The 25,676-nt window shown below is 38.5% G+C and overlaps 1 protein-coding gene across 5 annotated transcripts in view; it reads left to right on the forward strand.

Annotated features, from left to right (window-relative positions):
* The first annotated feature begins 4,263 nt into the window (after positions 1 to 4,263).
* The window catches only part of SORCS2 (sortilin related VPS10 domain containing receptor 2), a 1,204,963-nt gene continuing 1,183,550 nt past the window's right edge, over positions 4,264 to 25,676 (forward strand). For all 5 annotated transcript variants that reach the window (XR_012483510.1, XM_074275474.1, XM_074275475.1 and 2 more), the window contains exon 1: positions 4,264 to 4,816. Coding sequence is in view for 4 of the 5 variants with exons in the window: in XM_074275474.1 (XP_074131575.1) it covers positions 4,376 to 4,816 (441 nt within the window). In the remaining variant the exon portion in view is untranslated. The remainder of the gene's footprint in view (positions 4,817 to 25,676) is intronic.

A 25,676-nucleotide genomic window follows, 5' to 3' on the forward strand; every position in this document is an offset into this window, starting at 1 on the left:
TATAATTTCTATCTTCTGCCATGAATTCTGCCTCAAAGGGCAGCAGTTCTCAAAATGAGGTCTGAGAATCCCTGGGCATTTCCATGCAGGAAATCTACAAAGTCAAAGCTATTTCTATAGTAATAAAATCTTTTAATTTCTAATACAGTAAATATTTATAGATATAAATCACATAAAAGCTCATGGGAGGGTCCTCATTAATTTTTAAGAGATTAAAGGTATCCTGAAGTCAAACAAATCTGGGAACCATTGCTCTAGGGGAAAGTATTGCTGTTTGCATCCTTGGGTCACATGCTGTAGTAAACTTTGTCAATTTAAGCTAATACTACAACTTCTAGTTATCATTATGTCTTTAGGGGTTTAACAAGTAATTTTGGTGTTTACCTTAGAGTCTCCTCCTTCTATGTCATGAATTAAGTACCTCCTATGTCCAAAACTACATGGAAGTAAAGAGAATATAATGCTAGACTTGGAATCTCCATTACTTAGATTTAAATCCCACTTGACACTTATAGCAGTGTGACACTCTGCTCTAACCCCATTGCTCTGACAAATCTCTAACTTTTCTGTGCTACAAACAATTCCCTAGGGCTTAATTATTTTATCTGTATTGATGAAAGGATTCTCCATATCAGGAATTTCCTATTACCAATAAAATCACAAATCCTTTGTACATTTTCATATATCCAACAAACTCTGCTTGGTAGTGAGGAATCAAAGATTAAAAAACAAAACAAAATAAAACAAAACCCAAAACTACACAGTCCCTTCTGCCTTCAAATAGTTTAAAGCTTACTTGGTAGGCGAAGGGAAGATCTAACTTAAACACAGATTAGGAAAATACAAGATAGAATGCCACAGGGCAAAGGAAAGATTCAGCCAGTATTCTAGGAAACATTGAGCAGAGTAAAAATTCATATTGGGAATCTATAAATTTGAACATTGTCACATTTATACAAATAAATTAATCCATCACCACTAGAGACTTTCAATAATTAAAAAAATCCTGGAATTTTAATGAACAAATGTTATGATTAAAAGATGAGAAATAGAGTTTTTAAAATCACTTTGGGGTTTAAGGGAGTTATCAAACCCAGACAGATGAATGTCTATTCTTTTAATCTGAAATCCTTTTTCCAGTCACTAATTTGAGTACCTCATATCCACAGGATACCTTCACCTGGGAATATCTCACTGAAGATAGGACAGGAAAGGAGTGAGGCTTGCAAATTCTTTTCTGACTTGTTTCTCAGGTAAGTCTCAAGTTTGTTTTCCCTTTCCTAACCTTTTTTTCATATTGTGTCTCATGGTTGGGTTTTAATATTTATCAAGGATACCTGAAGTACCAGATGCTGAACAGAGAACAAACTCATGACATGATTCTCTTCCTCAACACTACCTAGCTGTTACATCAATCTTACCTACAAACGCTGCACATTTAGCAACTTTTAGGGACTCATTTGACCAGGTAATTAAACTTCAATTGTATCTTCACTGTGATTTCAATTGTTGAGTTGCTCCTCACTTTATAGGCTTTCTTCCCCACCTCAGACAACATATATTGTTTTAATTCATCTTTCTTTCATTTTTGGGGTTCTTGCAGAAAACAATCATACATATATATATATATATATATATATATATATATATATATATTTCCTTCCTTTCTGCTCTCCCTCCCCATATATACTTAATCATGAAGATAATATTAGCTGAACTCATTCAGTACCCTGCTCTTAAAATCAGATGACCTGGATTTGATTCCAGCCCTAACACTTGTTAGCTATGGCCTCAGGCAAACAATTTATCCTCCATGAAACTCAATTATCTCACCTGTAAAAGGGGGTAAAAAATTCACAGTCTACCATATAGAATTGTTGCGTGGAAAACACTTAGTAAACTTCAAATTGCTATAGAAATTGGCTTGTAATTATTAGCAATAGTCACAAACAAGAATCATCTGGTATATATTAGTGGAAAAGGCCTAGGGATGAAAGTTAGAATAATTAGGTTCTAATCCCAGCCCAGCCACTGGTCTGCCATTGACCCTTAACTAATCAGTTCAATTCAACAGGCATTTATTAAACAGCTACCATGTTCAATTAACCTCTGTCCCTTGTCTTCTTCAGCACCTGGCACATAGTAGGTAAGTTTTTTTTAAAAACGCTATTAATTGGAAATGTAGATATGTGAGATGTGTGTATGTGTGTGTGTGTGTGTGTGTGTGTGTGTGTGTTATCTTTAATTTGAGTAGCTGTTAAGAGCATGATTATGATGAACATAAGGAAAGGGGCATGAAGAAGCAAGGAAGAGAATTCTTCACTGTCTGGGGGATCTAGTAAAAGTTAAAGTGGTTAGAATGCCTAATCAATCCAAGTATTTACTGAGAATTCAAAGTATTCTTTAGCCCAATGTAGAATTTTGTGGCAGAATCCCTCTTCAGGGATCTTAGTTTTCTGTGGATCAAATAGAGAGAAAACTAATTATGCTATGCATTTCTCAGAAGTGGACCGATCTGGTGCTAGCAGCTTAGACTCTGTTCAGTATAATAATTCAGTCTTGAGATTTTAGGAAGGTCTATGCTAGGTGGGTAATGCCTGTGACATCCTCTTCAGATCCTGCCCTCCATCTTTCTCCTGGCCTTTCTAGTAGCTTCTGCTTTGACGGAGGTTCATATCCCATCTCTTTAATGCCAGATATCTCTTCACAATTGTATATGCTCTCTTCCCTTCCTCCTTTAGCCCTTAGGTTTAACCTTTCAGTCTGAGTGATTGATGTATTAGAACCTAAGTGCCTAATATAAATCTGGGGAAACATAGAGAAGAAGAATTTTACAAAGCTTCAAATAAAATGCCAATTTAGAGAGAGGGAGAAAAGTATGATTGTGTTGAAGGAAAAATGCCCCATGACTTTCAAAGATTCAGGTGTTCTGACTTTGATGCGATACCCCTGGAGCCTCTGAGATTGCACATTCTCCAACTGTATGAAACATTTGAAAGGTAACTCCTCTTCTGACATATCCCCTTCTCTCTCTGGAGCCTGAGCTTTCAAAGGTCCTGGATCCACATCCAACTTTTGAGGCTCAGATACCCAAAATCAATTTTTAAAGTAAAAATGCATGAAAGTGTAGATCATAGAGTGGGACCATTTGATTTTTTTCTACTTGAAAAGAATTCTGATGTAAATGTGCTCTTTATCAAAGACATATCTAACTTTCCTATTATGTTTGAGTTAATATTTGGGTTCTGATATTAGTTCTTCCTTCCATAACTATTTGAGAGGAAGAGGTCCATAACAAATGTTTGTTGAATTGAATTTAAAATGCATCAAAATTGAAGCGAATATTGCTTGCTCTGCTGATATAATTTTCCTTATCTTGATGAGAATGGAGTAAGAGGGGATTAAAGAAAACATCTAAAGAGGACCTTCATTCAAATTCTTCCTCACGTTTAGCACCTGTGTGAGTTTGGGCAAATCAGTTAGCCTCCTTGGGGCCCAGTCTGTAAAATGAGAGCTCCTTTTCAGCTGGAAAGGTTCAGTCCTCTCTGCCATTACCCTCTCTGACTCTCATATTTTGAACCTGAAGATGAGCCTTACATAATGGAACTCCTGATTATTGTACATCCTCTCTCATAGTTCTATGAAAAAATCGTTTTGTAAATCTTAAATGCTAAGGAAATATAAGCTATCATTATTATTGATAGTAAGTTGGTGAAACCATTCAACAGCCGGGATCCCATAACTGATTCCTGTAGCTTTCCCCCTCCTTCCTCACCCTTCTGGCCTCCCTTCACTTCGAGTTTGCGACCCAACCCTAATGGTTTGTTTTTTTGTACCTTCCTCTGCTTGGCCACGGTCAGGGCAATGGAGAATTGAGTCGAAAGATAGGAAGAAATTTCATGGGAAATTCCCTGGTTTTGAGTGCCGGGTTCTAGTCTCAATCCTGGCACTAGCTTGTGTGCTTTTGGGCAAGCGGACTTAGTGGCTTTCCCCGTCGACTGGGGCTAACGCTGCTTGCCTTACGGGACTCTTGAGCCTTTTGGAAAGTGAAGGAAAGGCTTCAATGAATTATGGTTCCTGTTAACTGCCTTTTGGATGCTGGCAAGCCCCGGTCCCACTTGGTGAGGCCGGCAGATGGCGATGCGTCTCCTTGGCTCAGCCTGGAGCTCCCCAGCAAGTTGTGGCTCCTATGTAAATCCTCGCTTTGGTTCCAAACCCTCCTCCCTCCCTCCCCTCCTCCTCCCGTCTCCCTCTCGCGCTCTCTCGCTCTCCAGCTTTTTCTCCCTCCTAGCTTCCCTCCTGCCCTTCCTCCTAGGCTTGGGTAGCTCTCTTGCATTCCCATCCCAGCCTGTCGCTATCGCATCCGAAGAAGACCATGGCGCAAAGGGGGCCGCCCCAGTCTCGGACACGGACCCTCCGGGAGGGGAGAACCCGGAGCCCCGGAGCGCAGCTGCTGTCGCCAGCGCTGCTGCTGCTGCTGCTCTGTGCCTCGGGGGCTGCGCTGCGGTGCCCAGAGCCGGGGGGCGAAGGTCCTTGCTCCTGGGTGACCCGGGCTGGAAGGAGCCCGCTCCTGGGTGGCGGTGGCGGCGGTGGCGGGGACGGCGGCGGGGAGCCCGAGCCGGGCGCGGAGCGGAGCGCACTCAGTGTCAGCGAAGGAGGCGAGCCGGCTGCGTGGAAGAGTCGCTCTCGGAGAGCGGCGCCGGCGGCCGGAGCATCCCCCAGGGCGCAGGTCTCTCTGATCAGCACCTCGTTCGTGCTCAAAGGGGACGCGACCCACAACCAGGCGATGGTGCACTGGACCGGCGAGAACAGCAGCGTAAGTGACCAACGCGCCCCTTCCTTCCCCCTCCCGGTCCTTCTTCGTCTCCTCCCGGCTAGCCCGGCGCTTCTCCTCTGGCTTGAGGTGGGGTGATGGAGACTGGGGGACCGGGGCTCCCCACTCACTCCCATACCCGCCCCCCTAATAACTTGATGCCCGTCGCTACTTTTCTCAGTTTGAGGTTTCAGCTTTGAAAAATTTTACTAGAGCATCGAGGGGTTGATGATGGGAGGCTTTCGGGGTGCGTCTGGTGCGCCCGCACGGGCACGGAAAAACCTGCCGAGTTGGTCCAAGGAAGCGGATGGGGCTGAAAAAAGGTGTTCCGTCAGTGTGGCCGTACGAGGCTTTTCCCTGTCACCCCACCCCGAATGAATCCCGGTTCTCGGTGGTTTGAGGCGGGCCACCTTCCCTCCCGGGCGGGGAAGCTGCGCCCCTTCTCTCCCAAGCGCACTTTCCCCAGAAGTTTGGAGAGTTCCGTGCTGGGCCCTATCCCCGCGGAGCGCTTCTCTGGGGTCCCCCCCTCGGAAATGGAGCGGGGGGCTCAAGGATCGGTACTTTCCCAGCGGGGAAGGGGGCAGGGGGCAGGAAAAGCCCAACACTCAACGAACCGATCCCTTTCAGGTGAATTAAGTTGCTTGCGCCAGCGTCCAAGAACTTACGGCAAGGATATGTTGGGAAGGGAGAGTCGCAGCGAGAACATTCTGTCTTTTTATATCTCATAAAGTCTTAGATTGAAAGATTCCCCCAAGATATCCACCCTCTCTGGGGAACCTTCCTGCCCCCTCTATATGGATGCTTCACACCAGTCATTTTATTGAATCACTGAGCTTTGGGGCGCTAGCGGCAGTGCCATATTGGCCTGGCATCGGAGTTGGACTGAAAGGTGGGTGGAGGTATGGGTCCGAGTGCAACGTGTCGATCAGGAGGCATTCTCCGGTGGAAAATTTCAAGAATGGCAGCTCACAACGCTCTCTGAGAATGGCTTGCAGATATACTGGTTTTCCCGGGGGAAGCGGGACTTGGTCTGGCCGCTTTGCCTTGGCAATCGGCAGTCTCCCTCAGACTGTGAGCCCCGGGAGCACAGGCCACCACGGATTGGATTTTCTCTTGAAACTGCTGACTGTGTGGGCAGCCTAGGGGGACTTCTTTTTATTGCAAGTGGCCGTCGCAAAACCAGAGCTTACGCACATTATAGGAACATAAGTGTGTCTGTTCTGGATAGAAAGCTAGAAGAGGTTCTCAGCTAGCTGGCCTTTCTCTCCCAGATACTGGAAAGTGGGACTGCCAGATACTTCTGCTTGACAGCATCAGTTCTTTACTTTGTCAGCTTTCTCCCCTTCTCTTTCCCTGCTTCTCCCCTTCTCTTTCCGTCCTTCTGCTCTTCTCTTTCCCTCCTCCCCTTCTCTTTCCCTCCTTCTGCTCTTCTCTTCCCCTCCTTCTCCCCTTCTCTTTCCCTCCTCCTCCCCTTCTCTTTCCTTCCTTCTCCCCTTCTCTTTCCTTCCTTCTCCCCTTCTGTTTCCCTCCTTCTCCCCTTCTCTTCCCCTCCTTCTGCTCTTCTCTTCCCCTCCTTCTCCCCTTCTCTTTCCCTCCTTCTCTTCTTCTCTTTCCCTCCTTCTCCCTTCTCTTTCCCTCCTCCTCCCCTTCTCTTTCCCTCCTTCTCCCTTCTCTTTCCCTCCTCCTCTTCCTCCCTTCCAGAAAGAGGGAATGGAGGAAGTTAAAAAAGATGAAGGAAAGAAACTGAGAAAAGGAAATTGAATGAACTGAGTTTAAATAGCACGGAATCCCATCAGACTAGGGCAGCCACTTGCAACCTACATCAGTAATTAGGGGCTGCTAGTTTCAGTACATTTGAGGAAATGTAAGGTAGGCAGAATTCTGGGACATTGTTGTTCAGAGAGAAATATCAGAAACATAGGGAAGGACTCTAATTTGCAAAATCTAGGAATAGTAGGATTTCCTTTGTGGTCTGGCCAAATAAATAACTATTTAATTGGGTTCCTATAGTATCTTATGGGCTCCTATCTACCTATTATCCTATTGGTTTAACTCTTTTGTAATTTTCAAAAACTTTTTTTTATTGAATTGAATACAAAATAAGAAAAAAAACAATAGAAAAAGAAAAAGGAAAATAATTTTAAAATCCCCAAAAGATTGTTATGTGCCCAGCAAAACATAAGAAAAGATTTTAAATATATAACAATGAATTTCCATTTCAAGAAAGCATATAATAGAAGTAAGTCCTGTAGTTTTAAATTGGAACCTTTGCCTTATGTGGGCCTTCCTCCTGCAAGAGGAAGTAGAAGAGAGTACAAACCCTGGGCCAGAGGAACAACAGTCAGGAGAGACTTTTCACTTAGGCAATACATTGAGGGTGGGGCTACGGTAAAGAGGGGGTGGTTTTGTGAAGAGTATAGTGGAAGAGGGAAAAGAAAAGGATCTATCTTTTTTTGCCCACTGGGAGGTGGAAGAGGAGAGCTGTAATAAAACAGAAGTATGTATTGGATGGAAGCAAGACAAATATAGGAGTGTGCTTCTTGCAGAGTTGGTTTTGGTTTGAAGGCAGTTCCATTCTTTCCTAGCTAGATGTGACATCTGAGGGTTAATAGAAAGGAAATCAGAATGGTTTTAATTTAATAGCGGATTCACCAGAATGAAAATTCAAACAATTAGAAATTAGTGGTCCCAGGAAGGCCTGGATTTGTGTAGTAATCTGGTTGATTCTTCCCATCAGGAAGATGAAAACTGTGGTCCTGTGGATCTTGGGCTTTGAAAAACTGCTGACAATGTATTCTGACAATGAAGGATATAGAGTGGTTTAGTTTTTAATATTTTTCTTTCCCCCAACTTTGCTGGTTTTTACTACAGTATATACATAGGATTCTTCCTTCTCTTCATAGAGAGCTGGTATGAGGGTTTTCTGGCTTACTTTAAGCAAAGTTTGAAATGTTCACCTTCTCTGTGTTACTGTCCCCTGGAGCTTTCTGTGCAAAATATTCAACCCGACTTATCACAAAATCAATCCTTAGGGGCTAGAGAGAATAAGATTCTCCAGCATGAAAATTATGTGCATTCATAAAAAGGTCATGTTAAAAAGGGCCCCTCTTTATATTTCCCAATGTGTGACACAGAACTTGTCCTCCCCTGGGCTCATCTCTACTAGAAGTCATGACTTTTTAGAAGTTCATTCTTTGTTTCATCTTCATCCTCCTCTCTCATTGTCTTTGACATGGCTTTATTTTATATCAAATATTTGTTTTCTATGTTGGGACCAAAGCACTATGGGGGAGCCCCCTGGAGGCAGGTTTGCTAAATTTACTGGAAAGGTAGCAAAAATACCCTCTGTTGCACATTTGGCCAAAAGAGGCTGAGAAGAACTAAGGTACCATCAATTTTACAAGGTACGAAAAATTTGATGAAGACAATAGATCTGGAAGTTCTGAGTCTTCTGCTGCAGAAAAAGAAATAGCCACTTGGTTGTAGCTAGATTCTAATGAAGTTCTTCTTTTCCCAAGCCTAAATTTAGCATGCTTATTAGTTTTAGTTTAGTATTTTTTGAAGCAGCTTTTGATAAGTATCATGTCACTCCATCTATTTTATAATCTTGTAAGGATATGTAACTTCTTTGCTATTCAAATAATTCAAATTTTTAATAATTCAAAAATTCAAATTTTTCTCTCTGATGTTTAGATATGGAAGTAAATCATTCCATGTTAAATTAATCTTTTATCTAAACTCTTGTTCTCTGATGGCGTCTCTAGGGTGGATTGTACACAGGGCCTGTTGCTTTCCCTCCCCCTAGCTCCCCTTTTCTTTCTCTTCTCCTTTGTTGCCCTCTTGGTGAGAGAGATGTTATTTGCAAGTGAGTAAATATTACATAGTGCTAGGCATTGTGTAATGTCTATATAACCTTGTGGAGAGTGATATCATATTACTGATGAAAATAGGGGGAGAAAACCAACCAAAATGATTTAGATCTCTTTGAGCTGTTATTATTTCTGGGATTTTGCCTTATTTTATTGCTAGTTCACCTGAGAACCCAGCCTTTTACAGGACATTTCAACTTAGAGATATCAATTAATTTGAATTAGAAGCTCCTGAAATCATGCAGAGTTTTTGTTTTAACATTTGATGCTATTTATTAAGAGGAGCAGTATCCCTCTTTGACTCACTTTTTGCCACCAAATAGAAGAGAATAACTGGAGACTATTGACGACACAATAGTTCTGAGTGGATTGGTCTTATATAATTGAATATTTCTGCATATTTTGATGCCGGGAACCCAACACCCCATGTCTGGATACTTGCAAAGTGAATTTCTTCTTTGCTCATGATGAAAGGGTCAGCTGATGTTGATTTTTCTTTTCAGAGACTATTATCAATTATGAGTCATTGATTACTTTGGGTTCTGGGGTTTTGCTTTAGGGCACTGTTTGTGTGTCTGCTTTTGCCTGTATAGTTCCTTTTTGGCAACAGTGAAGGTTAGTGTATTTCCATTAGGAGACTTGTAAAGCAAAGTTGGCTTTCATTCATTTCTGAACATCCAGAAACTGTAACAGCTTTCTTGTAAAGTACTCCAGGTCCTTAATTGGGCAAGTTTAAAGATATCCCAGTAATAAAGTTAATTTGTAACTTTGCATTAAATGACCATTCTTTGATATGTTTGTGTTTATGTATATTAGGCTTTCCATTGCAGAATATTCCCAGTAAAACACTTGAAGTCTTCTTGAAGGTGAGATTGCCGCCTGTCTCATTGCATGGGCCTTTTGGAGTGGGTAACTGTTGTAAAATTAGGGATTCTGAAGCAACATGCTTTTCAGTGTGTGTTCTGACCAAAGCGGAGGTCCATTTATAATTTGTTATTCTCCTGGGAGTTATAAATAAGAAGAGGGCAGCGGTGGTAGTAGTGGTGGTGAGGGGAGGGAATGATCATTTGCCATGAATATTATCAAGATCGAATGTTGTTCTGCCCTCTATATCACAGAAAAGGATCATACTGTGGAGTGAGAGAATTAGAAAAGCCAAGTTAAGGACAATGATTATGTCAGAATGCCTCTTCTTAGTTTATTGTAAGGAAGGAAGAGCTGACCCTTGTTAGGGAGTGACAAAAGAATGATGAAAAAGAGTTTGTCCATAAAAATGCAAACACACACGCATCCCAGTGTTCCAGGATACAGATGACAAGACTTGGGAACTGGATTTGCTAGCTAGTCTGGTGATTTCTAGGAAAAAGCATTGTGAATATGCTCTTGTAATAATATCACATATTTATTCTTTTTATATATATTAATAAATTTATTATTACATTCATGGACATATTTAGAAACTCACTGGATAAACACAACCTATGTGTCAAGGTTGTGTTTATCCAGTGAGTTTCTAAATTCTTGAAACATAGAAAGCAACTGATATAATTTTGGCATTTGGGACTAGAAATGCATGTAGTTCTATTTTTGGGAAACTGTTAACGTAGATGAACACAGGGACATTTTTTTAAATTAAGAAGTTATTCTTAAAGCTATATTTCATATTCTAAAGCTGTATTATATTATGTATTATAAAACTGTAAGCTTAGCTGTCATTAAAGAAAAATAAGCCAGCCACCTTTGTGGCCAGAGCATGCACATATAAAGATATTACCCAACTGTTAGAACACTTCCAGAGAAGTTGTCTGAGGTGGTGAGTGGAGTAGAGGCCATTTGATAAAAAAGATGGCCTGAAGGTTCCAGGACTGGTTAGTTTGGAAAAGAGAAGATTTGGGGTCGTTATCACTTAACATTTATTATAGTGTCAGGCACTATGCTAAATGTTGGGGATACAAAATAGGGGAAAATAGTTTCTATTCTAGGAACTCACAATCCACAGTATATACTCAGAAGATAGAGATGGGGTAAATTTGAGATAATCTTAGAAGGAAGGAACTAAAAATAAGGAGGACTGGGAAAAGCTACTTTTCAAAGGTAGTGAAAATATCATTGTTGTTTTCAAGTATTTCAAAATTGACAGGAGATTTGACTTGTTCCACTTAATTCTAGAAGACAAAGGTAGCAGCAATATGTGGAAGTTTGAGAGTGATAAATTATGGTTTGATAGAAAAATAAAATTCCTAAATTAGAGCTGTCCAAAAATGGAATGGATTGCTTTAGAGGATGATGAGCTCCTCATAATTGGAGGAATTTTAGGTGTGGGCTGAATGATCCTATGCATCAAGGATTTTGTAAGAAGGCATTCTCTGAGATCTCTTCCCTCTCCAGCAGTCTGTGATGGTTAACTTCCCCAGAAGTCAGTTTTGTTGGTTTTTTCCATCCCCTTACCAGCAGTACCTTTTAGTCAAATGCAGCTACCAAAGGAAGAGAGGCAGAAGAAATGCTCCTTATTTCTCTCCTAGTTTTGTCCAGATAATTGATCTAGGTACTGTGGTTATAGATTCTATACATTTGTATAACTTAAATGGTAAAATTTGAACCTCTTATCCAAGTGAGGTGGAAAGGTCCAATATCAACATTTCTGTGGTAGACAGTTCTGCAGAAGAAATACTCTGAATTTTTCTATTGACCTTTTACAACCAGATTTTAGCTATGCTTATCTAAATTCATGGGTCACCTCTTTTCTTCCTTGGGGATGAAATAATTAGTTAACCAATCTATTTGTTCATTCATCTAGCAAGGATTTATTAAACATAGACTTTGTGAGTCGATAGAACTAACAAAATTCATTGCCTAAGACTGATCTATTGAGAAACTTCTTCCCAATTCAGACAGCAGCAACTGCACCATTGCCAAGACTGTAATCTGTATCTTGGTAGGACCTCAAACTCTTTGAGAAACCAAGAGCAACTTTATACCGATTTGAGGTGAGAGAGAGAAGGAACTGGATGAGGGTGGACCCCATGTTGGTTAAATAAATATAATGAATGTACGAAGTCAGTATTATGCAATGACAAAAGCTTCCATTTTAGCATCAGAAGCCTGGAATCCCAGGCTGTGATGCTACCAGTGTGATCACGAGCAGTCAATCAATACATTTATTTTAAAAGCCAGTAAGGTGCCAGACACAGCCAGGTGCTAAGTACACAAATATGAAAGTGACAATCCTTGTCCTCAAAGAGCTTACATTCTATCAGGAGGATATGATCACAAATAAGTAAAAACAAAATGACTATAAGAAAGAGAGGTTGTATTTTACTTTAAAGGCATTGGGAGCCCCTTGAGATTTCTGAGCAGTGACATGGCTAGAGAATCATGTTAAGGATCATTGATTTAAAGCTTCAAGGGACATCATTATTTTACTAATGAAGAAACTGAGGTTCAGTTTAAGTGACCGAGGGTCATAAAGAATTTCAAATTCAGGTTCCCCAGGGATATCAGTCTGATAGCTGTGTAACTAGAGAGGGGAGTGAGAATGGAGGGACACTGATTAGGAGGCTCTTGAAATAGTCTAGACGAGAGGCAATCAGAGACTAAACTAGAGTGGTTGGAGTGTGAGTATCAACAAGGGGATAGATCTGAGAGATGCTAAAGAAGTGGAAAAAATAAGATTTGGCATTTGATTGTGGGGGAGCTTAAGAATGGAGATATGAGAATAGCTCTGAAGTTGTGAGCCTTGGTGACTGGAAGAATAATAGCCCTCTTGAAAGAAATCATATAGTTATGAGGAGCAATGGGTTTAGGAAAAAAGACAACAAATTCTAGTTAGAACGTGTTGAGTTTTAAGTGCATCTGGGACATTTAGGTGAAGATATTCAGTAGTCAGCTGGAGATGTGAGACTAGAGTTCTGGAAAGAGAAATAAGGGTTGGATGTCTAGATTTAATAATTACCTGCACAGAGATGGTAGGAGAACCTATGGGAGTTGATGCTACTAGCAAGTGAAATAGAAGAGGAGAGAGCCGGGAACAAAAACCTGGGGTACAGCCATGCATAGGGAGTAGGCTACAGATCATAATCTTCCCTCTCACAGTTCTGAGGGACAAGGAGAAATTGAGGTTCAGTTGAAGTGAGCTAAGGTCACAGAGTTTCAAATTCAGGTTGGTAGTAGTCGACTACTAGTTGTGGGTTTATCAAGTAATTATAAGGGAAAAGACAACCAGTGCTTTTCTTTAGGATATTGCTATATCTGTGACATTTATCAGTGGTACCTCTTCTGCTCATTCTCTGCTCTTGTATCAGTGACATCTGATATATGTAGATAAAGGACCAATAAATGAATAAGTATTTATTGAGGAATTATTTCAACACTGAAATGAAAAGAAGGTAGGGGAGCATATATGAATAAAGTTCATTTAATAAAACAATTGCACATCTTTTGAATCTACTTTGGCATTTATAACTATTTAATTTCTAGTTGGATGAAGTTTCCTAAGAGTCATTTAAGGAAATCACATCTCCCTCTATTGCTTGGTTTAGAATTCTGTTAAGTGCTTATATAAGACTTTCTCTGCTTAATCTCTTTTTGATTCAGGCATCAGGACCATATTTGTTACTAAGAGTGATAGGAAACTTTCCTTCTTGATTTTTGTTAACAATTTATCTAACAGTGTAGCTTGTTATTCCTAATTATATACAGCTTTTAAGAACTATGTTTTCTTTTCAGAAATGAAGGTTCTATTCAATGGCCCAAAGGAGTGTAGAGTTAGAGGGACTATGAAAAATGAATGAATAACTTGTAAGATTTCTGTCCTGTGTCTGGCCACTGCCAGAGATTATTCTCTGGGTAATCATCTCAGCCACCATTGTAAGCTTGATACTTCTAGAGATTACATTTGAAATGGTTTCACCAAAACTTAAGCCTCCGACTCTGATTATGTGCTGTATGTGGGTGATGGGACAGTACTGGCTCATCATGATTTTGGATCAACTCATGCTTCCCATGATCAATCCAAGTTTGCCACAATGAAATAAAAGGAGAATGATGAATGAACCCAGGCCAGGTGGGACCATAGAGATGCCTCTCGGGTAGAGTTGTTCTCTGTGCTTGTCTTTAGGTCACATTCTTCTCACTAACACCGTTTTGTGCAAGTTGACTTTATCTGATCTATGAGCCATATTCCCATTGACTAGTTCCCCTATATACTCAAGCAGAAGTCCCTTTGCCATAAGCTAATAATAATAACAACTACTAATAATAGCTAACTTTTATCTAGCACTTAAAGATTTGCAAAACACTTTCCGTATGTTAAATTATTTGATCCTCACAACAAACCTGGGAGATAGATGCTATTAATATTCTAAGGATGAGGACAGAGAGATTATTTACCCAAAGTCATATAGCTGGTATTTATGACAGAATTAGATTTGGGCTTTCTAACTCCAATCAGGCCCCCTATCCATTGTGCCATCTGACAGTCTCAGTTGTTCACTGTATCTCCTTTCCTCTTGTCCTTTGAATGCCCTGGGGGAATTTGGGAGAGGTCTCTTTCTACATTGCTCCTCTTCTTTCTCTAGAAAACCAAAAGGCCCTATGCTTCCCACAGTATTGATGATCACTTTGCATTGTTTTCAATCCATAAGAAATTGTGGTGAGCTTGCAAGCTTCCTTCTGTTTAGAAACCAGGTTCCCTTTTTTTTTCTTCAGGCTCTACAGAATGAATTATGTATAGATTCCATAAATAGCCAACTTCATCTCAGCCTCTCCTCATTCCAGAGCTTCTGGATGGAGGCCTATAGGGGGAATATAAGGCTGGTCTGTGGGGGCCAACATTTTTGCATGCTGATGATCTGGTTAAGGCAGGCAGTTTCTACAGCCATGAGGTCCGGCCAATTCCCTCCCATTATTTTGGGAAAGCAAGGAGCCAGGGAGCAAACAAGTCGTCTGAAACCATGAAAATGAGCCATCTCTTTATTCCCAAACACATTCTGAATAATGAAAAGCTGTGTTCTGAGCCTGCTTCACATCCTGTATAATGCTGTGGGAGTCCCTTGACGGCATTGCAACCGGATGCAAGCAAAGCTAGCCTGGCTCAACCAAGCTTGGAGGAATCATGAACTCACAGGGCTCCAGTGAGGTCTTTGGCAAGGGAAGATGCGGAAACAGTCGATGACCAATGCTTCTCACCAGTCTGACTGACTGACTTGGTACAGGTCTCAACAAGTGGGAGAGAATTCCCTGACATGTCTACAGAAGATTGTAAAATAAGCCTTGCACAACTTGCTTTTAGCTTTAACATGAGCTATTGATTGATAGATATACAGTCAACTGTTGGAGGCAACGGTGGTTTTCACTTTATGGCTTAATATTCCATGATGCTACAGAGAGCGCCAATTGGGCAAATAATCTTATTCCCTTTTCAGTTCAGTTCTCGTCTTTGGAAGATGAATAAGAAATTTTGTATTTCAGTTTTTTCGGGCTGTCTCTCAAAAATCTTAAAAAAAAAGAAATGCCAAACACATCCTGATGTTTTTTGGAAGCCAGAAAGTTTTATGTGTGTGTGTGTGTTTTTTTTTTTCTTCACATTTCTCTAACATTCAGTTGACTTTGTTTGCACAGAAAATTGCAATCATTTAATTAGTTTCTTCTCACACCAGCCTTAAGATCTTTAAATAACACCATTCTTCTTCCTTAGTAATTTTCTTGCTGATAATTTCCTGTAATGTTGAACTTGTCTTGACTCTAAAGCAAGCACATCTTTTGCCCAGTAATGTTTTCTGATGCTCAAAGATAAATGAAATTCAGATTAGAATAAGAAAATGTTGGGTAGATTGGCATCCAGAGAGAGAACTATGGAGACTGAATGTAAATAGGAGCATTTTATTTTCATCTTTTTAAAAAACTTTCTTTGTTTTTTCTTTTTTATTTTTCTTTCGCAACATGACTAATACAGAAATATGTTTAAAATGATTTTATATGCATAACTTATATTGTTTGTTGTCTCGGAGGGGGGAGATGAGGGAGAGAAGGAGAAGCAAAATTTGGAACTCAGAAATCTTACAAAATGAGCGTTGAAAGGTATCTTTAAATGTCACTTGGAAAATAAAATACTATTGAATTAAAAAATGTTAGGCAAATTGGTGCTTCTTTTGTTCAGACCAATTCTAATTCTGTTTGCAAGCATGCATATGTGTGTTTCAGATCAGAAACAAGGTGAGAACCTTTTGTGTCCCCAGAGACGTTAGCTGGAGATAGGATTTATTTGCTTTAATGACTTTATGCCTTAAATCTCTGGTCTTGGAGGTTTTTCTTAAACAGCCCTACATCATTGCTTTAAGTGCAGAAGATCTACCAACATTTGTAGGACCAACCATTTTTTTAGAATTGCTATAGATGGAAGAGAAAGTATATCACAGGGGAGTAGAGATGAGTAGGGTGGTTCTAGCTCCTGACTTGGGAGACGTAGGCTTTGGAAGCCTGCCTTTAGAATGTCCTGGTAGTATGTATGATTTAGAAAACCTTTCTGAGTCTGAATGCTATCTGTAAAATGGGTATAAAATAGCACTTAATTCAGGGCCAAATGGAATAAGGCACTGTGTATCAAGTGTTCTGAAAATGTTAAAGAAAACTATATAAATGTCAAGTAATAGGAATAGATAGGAATATAAGACCTATGTTCTCACGTTCCATGGAAAAGGACAGAATATGGAGAGGAATATTATTAGAAGCCTGAAAAACAATTTTCCACATAATTTATCTTCTTACAGTTTGAGAGGCAATGTAGTATAGTGATAAGGATGATAGACTGGTAATCATGAGAAGTCTGAGTTCAAAATATACCTTGGCACTAGCTATATGGCCATATACAAGTTATTTTATTCCTCATCTACATACAAAATAGGATTTAAAATAGCCCCAATAGGATTGATTTATGACCAGATGTGCTGAAGTGATTTTTCAAACTTTAAAGCTCTATATTCATACGAGCTACCATCATCCCTTGTATATACTCATTTTAGAAAAGTAATGTGAGTTTAGAAGCCAGAGTTCTAGACCCAAGAGTCCAAAGTCTTGGACTTGGTCCTCAATTATGGGGGGGCATTGTGACCATGAGCAATAAATAAACAAACATTTATTAGGTTTACCATGTGCTAGATATGATTCTAGGTTTGCAAAGGATGCAAATGAAACAATCTGTCTCCTGGAGGAGTTTCTAATTCCTATGACATCTCAGCCTTTCCAGTGCTTTCATTAACTTATTCATATAGTGTAAGAGTAATAGATTTTCTTACATGTATGGCATAGTATGACAGAGGGAATGAAGAGCTGATCTTGAAGACAGCAAGATGGGGGCTCAAGTTTTACCTCTGCCATGTCCTGGCTTTTGAGACCCCAGGCAAATCAGCTAATCTCTCCTCATTTGCTCTGGTTGGCTCTCTAACACTACAAATTGTAAAGATGGTGTTAATATAAATTATAGAAGAAGCACGCTCATCTATGAATTCCCTATTCCAAAGAAATAACATGTGACAGTTCCTGCCTATTTTGAGGCAGGAAACAAATGAGAAAGGGGATATGTTACCAATTTGCAGATATAGCTGGGGGCAGCTAGTTGGTTGAGTAAGTGGAACACTGGACCTGGAGTCAAGAAACCCTGAGTTCAAATGCTGTCTTAGACACTTATTAGCTGTGTGATCATGGGCAAGTTATCCCATCTATAGAATGGGGGTAATAATAATATCTCCCTCCCAGAGTTATTGTGAGGCTCAAATGAAATTATATTTGGAAAGTGTTTCTGGCACATAGTGGGAGATATAAAAATGTTAGCTATTATTACATTATTATTATTATTATTATAGAAGTGGGAGTTATTATCGTTGACTTTTCTGCTGTGGTGTTCTGTGATCATCGATCATTAGTCATTATTAATAAATAAAACTGCTGGCTTTTCACAGATTTCTTTGAATTTCAAAAGGCTGATATTTCTTTAGGGAATCAGGCTCAATCAAAGCTTGAATATAGATCTTTTAACATCTCTTTCAACACCTCATACTGAAATTCTCTGAATGGCAATTCTGAAGAAGGCTGAAACAAAACTTAAATACTTAACCTTGGGAACTGAAGCATTGAACAGATAGTGTTTGAACTTGCTCTTTTCTGGTCAGAATTTTCCTTGATGTACAGATCATTTGCCTTAATATTCCTGTTTATCAGGTCATTCTTGTGTTCTCCATATGCTCTGAGTAGAAAAGTTTTGTTCTCAGTCTTATGGAGTAATGGATATGACTGAGCAACAGATGTTTTTTGTCAGCAGGTATTTAATTTACATTCATTTGCTTTTGGGTCACTTTATTTCTTTGTACTAAGAGTCCCCAATGAAGATCAAACCCAACATTCTTGAATAGAAATATTTAAAACAGTGATTGTATGTATCCAGAATGAGCATCCTAACTCATAGGGTCATAGGTGTAAAACAAGAAGGCACCTTCAACATTTTTAAATCCAGTCCTCTCACTTTAAGAGTTGAGGAAACTGAGGCTGAAAGAGAATAAGTAACTTGTCTAGTATCACATACCTAGGAAATATCTGAGGCGGGATTTGCATTCAGCTTTTCCTGATGCCAAACCCAACACTATCCATTTTCCCATCTAGAGATCAAGAAGAATGCAAACTTTTGTAATATAAGAATATTGTCTTGTTCATCTTTAGAGTCTTGTACCGAGTTATTTAGGTGCTTGATAAATATTTGGTGATTAGAGGGGATGCAGGAACAGGTTATCACAGAATCATGGAACATCTTAACTGTGCTAACCTGATCTTATTGATAAAGAAACCGTTTTCTTGGAGTCGGAAAGATCGAGAGTTCAAGTCTCATCTCTGACATACACTAAGTGTATGATCCTGGGCAATTTGCTTTGTCTCAATATCTTAGGCAAAATTCTAGGACTGTAAGTTGTGGATCAGGTGTGGACCTGCATTGATTAGAGAGGCTTTCTTCCTCAGGAGTTCCCCATGCTTATGAAATCACAGAGCTAGTCCCTATCCCTCTCAACATGATACATATAAATTATCCTTAATACATAATAGAGATACATCTCAAATGTAATGGAAAGTTAAGGAAAACTTCCTGGAGAAAGTGGTATTAATTAGGTTGTATATGTAGGGTGTCAAAAAGTGGAAGATAGAGCACAGAAACATTTTAGGTGTAGAAGGTAGCATGGCTATGTGTGAGAAATGGCAAGTGGTTCAATACCCTATAACCTAGTATAAATAGAAAGATGAAGATAATATTGGGAAAGGGATTAGGATTAGATTTTGGACTTGAATTTGGGCAGTGAGGAGCCCTGGGGAGTTTGGAGGCCACTGATGCTAAGATTATGTCACATGCGACTCAGAGGGCAATAATGATTAGAAACATAGCCTAGAATGATCTGTAACTATCCACATTTGAAAGTTAGAAACAGCTTTAATTAGTTGACCTGGTCTGTAGTAAAAATGAATGCTATTCATGGTAGAGCTTTTTATTAAGCTATATATTTTTCTTGAAATTAATATTTTGTGTTCCAAATACTTATGCCTCTTACTTTCTCAGTCTTTGAGCACTTTTTCCTATTGATTATCTCATCGACTATTTAATCCAATTTCCACTCACTAAAGATAAAACACTCAATGAAAACCTTACTTTTTCTTAATTTATTCACATCCATACGATCTGACCCAATACATCTGATTTTTAATGTGCTACTTTAGTGTGACTGACTGTGAAGTATGTGTTTTTTAATGACTAGTTTAGACTTCAGTTTTGACTTGGGTTCAAATACTGTTTTTGAGACAGCAACTGTGCCCCTAGGCACTGGTCCATGTTCTATTTCAATCTTTTTTCTTAAGGTGAAGAAACTGAAGTTTAGAATGTTCCTATTTATCTTTAGTTGATTTTATTAGGGATAATTCTTTATTTTTCTAATAATTCGCTTAGAAATATATATATATATATGTATATTACTGTTCTAGAGTTAATTACCACACTTCTCCCCCCCCCCCCACATGAGGCAATTAGGGTTAAGTGACTTGCCCAGGGTCACACAGCCAGGAAGTGTTAAGTGTCTGAGAACACATTTGAACTCAGGTCCTCCTGACTTCAGGGCTCTATCCACTGCGCCACCTAGCTGCCCCTAATTAATACACATTTTTAAATAACAATAGTCATTTAAATGAGTAGTCTGTCTGATTCTGTGCTATATCATGAGGATATAAACATAAGAATAAGATTTTTTCCCTCAAGAAACTTATAGTCTACCAGTTAGATTTTTTTTTTATTACCTTGAAATCTGGAATGGCTTTTGCTATAGAGTAAGGGGATACCTTCAACTTTTGGTTGGGTTTTGGGGTTATTAAAACAGAGTTGATAGGAAACCTTTCTAATTGGGCTCCAAAAATCTTCCTTAGAGCTAATTTTTTTTCAAAGATATTTTTAATTATTTTGTTAAATAGACAATTATACATCAAATTTTAAAATATTCATTTAAAAAATTGAGTCCTCATTCTCCCCTCTTCCTCTGCCATACTTAATCTAATTAAGAAAGCAATTTGATTAAATGGATGAAATCATGCATATTTCCACATTAGTCACATTGCAAAAGAAAACACAGGCAAACCCTCCCACCTCCAGAAAAAAAAAAATTAAAAAGGGATGTTTTAATCTGCATTCAGAATTCACCAGTTCTCTCTGGATAAGTTTTAATCATGATCCTTTGAAATTGTCTTGGATCACTGTTTTAATCAGAGTAGCTAAATCTTGACAGTTGATAATTCTTATAGCATTGTTGTTTCTATGTTCTCTTGGTTCTGCTCATTTCACTTTGTTTCAGCTCTCGTAAATCTTTCCAGGTTACTCTGATTTGTCATCTCTTCTAACACAATAGTATTCCATTTTAATTACATACCACAATTTATTTCCCAGTTATCGAACATCTCCTTGATTTCCCATTCTTTACCATCACAAAAAGAGCTGCTTTAAATATTTTTGTACAAATAGATCTTTCCCCCCTTTTCTTTGATCTTTTTGTGATAAAGACCTAAAGTGTTATTTCTGGGTCAAAGGGTGGTATGCACAATTTTCTAGTCCTTTGGATTACTTCCAAATTGTTCTCCAGAATGGTTGGACCAATTCATACCCAAAAGTGCCTTAGTGCCAATTTTTCCATATCTTAGAGGTTATTCCTAAAGAGAAATGTGCTTTAAGACATTCGATTCCAAAGAGATTAAAAAAAAGAAGAAAAGGCTTATTTGTACAAAAATATTTGTAGCAGCTCTTTTTTGTAAGGACAAAGAATGATTAATGATTTCATAAAAATCTAGGAAGGCTTACATAAAGTGATACAAAGTGAAATGAGTAGAACCAGGAGAACGTTGTATACAGTAATAGCAAAATTTATTGTGTGATTATTGACTGGGAATATCAGCTGTTTGCACCAGGGAAGAAAAATAGTGAAGTTTTCCAAGGAAACTTCAAAAGACTCAAACGATGAAGAAAGCTATCCACCTCTAGAAAAATAACTGATTGAATTAGAATGCAGATTGCAGCATACTATTTTTTGCCTTTTTATTTTGTGTTTGTTTTTCCTTTGGGTCTTTGTCTTCTTTCACAATATGATTAATATAGTAATATGTTTTGCATAAATTGAACAGGTGTAGTCTATATTAAATTGCTTATCATTTTGGGGAGGGGATAAGTGAGAGGTAGAAAATTTAGAATTTAGTTTTTTAAAGGGGATGTTAGAAATTATCTTTATATACAATTGGAAAAAATAAGATATAAAATAAAATAAAATAACAAGGTAGATACTAGAAAATATCAGGAATTATTATTCTTATTTTTCTTGAATATTTCCAAAGTAAGAATTGTCAAAAAGCCAGCCTATTCCACTGCTAAATAGCTCTAATTATTAGGAAGACTTTTCATATTAAGTTGACATCTTTCTTTGTAATGTCTACCCAGTGGTGCTAATTATATCTCCTTCAAGTCTTCTCTAGGCTAAACATCTCTAGTTATCTTAGCCAGTTTTTATAAGAGATCACTTCTAGGTTCTTCACTGTCATTATTATCCTTACTCAGATATAGTCCAATTTATCAATAATTTTGTTGCCTAGAACATAGTATTCAAGATGGAAAAGATCTATGTTTAACATTTTTATGATAAATGAATGATAGAACATTTCTTAAGAACTTGCTATGTGTCAGGCATTGTGCTAAGTCCTGGGATCTAAAAACAAAATCTAGACAATCCCTGTCCTCGAAGAATTCATAATAAAGGCAGACAACCCATGCACAGGGTGGTAGCTAGGGATGAAAGCTGATTGATCCATGGATCAGTCAACATTTAAATCCTTTATAGAAACAATCATATGATAATAGTATTGATTTGGAACCCAAAGGAAGAGGTGGGTCTGTAGGGCTGATGGAAAGATGGTTAAAGTGACAGAGCAGTGTTTATGTTGTATCCTCTCAATAAAATATAATTATTTTGAGGACAAAGACAGTTTCAAGTCATGGTTCTTTCAGATGACAATATCAAACATCATCTGGCAAAATAATGAGCACTCAGTCATGGATCACCTAAATATACTCGGATATTTAGGACACCAGGAATTCATACTTGCATGGAAATTTCTGTCTGCCCTTCACTAGACAAATACACATGATAGAGATAGAAGCCTTTCTTTTCTAGGAATAATTAATGATCTATGAATGGGGACCATTTTTAAACTCCCTTTTACATATGAGGTTTAAAGGGAGAAAGAGATCTCCACAGAGTCACAGAAGGGACAAATCGCTGAATCTGAGTAAGAGGGATTTGAACTCTAAGTTTTCAATGCCAAGTTCATTACTTTTTCTACAATCTTTTATGGCATCATGTACCAGAAATACATTGGCTCCTTCTGTATTTCTAAATTAATAATAGCCTCTTTGAAGAGATAGCATATTTAACTGCGTAAGGTTAAAAGTACCCTAACTAATTAATCCCTACCCAGATGGGTATGAATCCTCACCCCCCCCATTTTGCAGATAGAAGGCTATCAAAGAGACTCTGGGTTGTTGGTTGGTTGTTGGCAGAGGCAGAACAGGTTTACTTCTGACTTAGAGTCCCTATTACAAAAACCAGACCTTCCCTCCACCCCACCCTGGTCCCTTTTTCACTTAGGGTCTCTGTGAGCCAGATGATATGGGTCAGTGAGAAGTCATGGTTCACAGAGAAGAAAGGAAAAAAAATCCCTAAATGATAAAAAAAAGTAGCATTTTCCCTAGAGACATCTCCAAGTTTTCTAACTTCAAACTCTCAAGGAGTAATTTTTTTCCTTCATCTTTTCTTTAAAAAAAATCACATCTGGGCTTAGTTTAAATAATGGAAAATCTTTATAGAAGCAGAATTGGAGAAAAAGGAAGGATTGATCAAGTTTGGCTTGGAAACAAGTGACTTTATTGAGCTTTACTTGCAAGTCTCATTCTGGATGATATTCTAATCTCAGGGAAAGTAGCATCAAAATATAGTCCTAGTAAGGAGAAACAGCATCTTTGGTATTTTCTGAGATTCGTAATTTTCCATTATGCATTCAGTTGATGCTACAGTGGAGGAAAGATTTGACCATTATAACCTGATAGTGTAAATCATCTCCAAAGCATGTAGGGTTCTGTTTCAGCTCTTTTATCCCCAGGAAGATAGAAAATTGGACAGTAATCAGAATTTGTACACTTGCTTTCAAGAAATTTTAAGTGATTGCTATTCTCAACCAGTGCTCCCTCCTTTCCATCCCCAAATCTTTCTCTCCCTTGATTTACTGAGTACTGTAGTTTGTTGTAAAAATAGTTTTCCATACAACATTTTGCATCTTGTATTGGCTTTTATTTTAAAATGCTCCTTTGTACATCTGGTGTTTTACAAGTTCCCTGATGTGAATTACTCCCTGGAATGTTCACCTTCAAGAATAAGTTGAAATTCTGTCCAATCTCAAGGGGGGCTGTTTGGCTCAAGGTTCGGGCACAGTGGTGATACTGAAACTAGAAACAACAGAAACCTTTGGGGTTTGCCTAGCAGCTGAGAGGGGTCATGTAAGGATTCTTCCTCCCTGAAGTGGTTACCAGCGATGTTCCCTAGTAAGCATGGGAAGCAGAGTGGTACAAAGAGAAAATGTTATTTTACATTTATCTAGTACTTTAAATTTATAAGATATTTTATATAGGTTATCATAGCTAATTCTCACAAAACCCTATGAGATTCTTTCTATAAATATTACTATGCCCATTTTAAAGATGAGGAAATAGGCTCTGTGTGGCTGTGACATATCCTTGGTTACATGGTCAACATTACACAGATTCAAGACTTAGATCCAGATCTCTTCTGTCTCCAAATTCAGCATTTTACTATGCCACTGTCACAAAAACTGGGTTCAACAAATGGTTAAGAATGTCAAGGGAATTAATGAAAAAAAATACAAATTAAGGTTGCCTAGCTGTTCCAGACCTAAAACTATGTATAAAGAAGCAATCATTGAAACCATTTGGGACTGGTTAAGAAACAGAGTAGTCGATCAGTGGAATAGATTATGTTCACAAGATGCAATTGTCATTGACGATAGTAATCTAATGTTTGGTAAGTCCAAAGTAGCTTCTGGGATAAGGACCAGCTATGTGACAAAAATTGCTGGGAAAATTGGAAATTAGTATGACAGAAACTCAGCATTGACTAACACCCTATACCAAGAAAGGTCAAAATGGATCCATGATTTAGACATAAAGAGTGATGCTATAATAAAGAACAAAGGATACTCTACCTCTCAGATCTTTGGAGAAGGAAGGAATTTGTGGCTAAAGAAGAACTAGAATACATTATGGAATGCAAAAATGCAAAATTTTGATTATATTAAATTAAAAAGTTTTGTACAAAAAAATCCCAATGCAGACATGATTAGAAAGGAAGCAAAAAACTGGGAAAAAATGTGTACTTTCAAAATTCAAGTACTTTCTGATAAAGGCCTCAATTCTAAAATATATAGAGAATTGACTCAAATTTACAATTTGTACAATTGTACAAAAAATGTATAATTTGTATAAATGTACAAAGTTATAAAATTGCAAAAACCTAAATCACTATTGATTAGAGAATTGCAAATTAAGACAACTCTGAGATACCACTGCATATCTCTCAGATTGGCTAAGATGACAGGTAAAGATAATGAATGTTGGAGGGAATGTAGGAAAATTGGGACACTGATACATTGTTGGTGGAATTGTGAATACATCCAGCCATTCTGGAGAGCGATTTGGAACTATGCCCAAAAGACTATCAAACTGTGTATACCTTTTGATCTAACAGTGTCTCTATTGAATCTGTATCCCAAAGAGATCATAAAAAAAAGGAAAAGGGGGGTAGCTAGGTGGCGCAGTGGATAGAGCACCAGCCCTGAAATCAGAAGGACCTGAGTTCAAACCTGATCTCAGAAGGACCCATATGTGCAAAAATGTTTGTGGAAGCCCTTTTTCTAGTGGCAGAAATTGAGGAATTGAGTAGAGGCCCATCAATTGATGAATGGCTGAATAACTTATGGTATATGAATGGTATAGAATATTGTTTTATAAGAAATGACCAGCAGGATGATTTCAGAAAGACCCGGAGAGACTTACACGAACTGATGCTGAGTAAAGTGAGTGGTACCAGGAGAATATTGTATATAGCAACAGCAAAATTATGCAATAATCAATTCCTATGAATGTGGCTCTTTTCAACAGCAGAGTGATTCAGGCCATTTCCAATGGTCTTGTGGTAAGGAGGGCCATCTGCACCCAGAGAGAGGATTGTGGGGACTGCATATGGATCACAACATAGTATTTTCACCTTTTTTGTTGTTTTTTGCATTTTGTTTTCTTTCTCATTTTTTTTCCTTTTTGATCTGATTTTTCTTATACAGCATGATAATTGTAGAAATATATATAGAAGAAT

Source organism: Sminthopsis crassicaudata, chromosome 6, assembly GCF_048593235.1.
Source record: "Sminthopsis crassicaudata isolate SCR6 chromosome 6, ASM4859323v1, whole genome shotgun sequence".
In the NCBI taxonomy this organism is placed as follows: domain Eukaryota; kingdom Metazoa; phylum Chordata; class Mammalia; order Dasyuromorphia; family Dasyuridae; genus Sminthopsis; species Sminthopsis crassicaudata.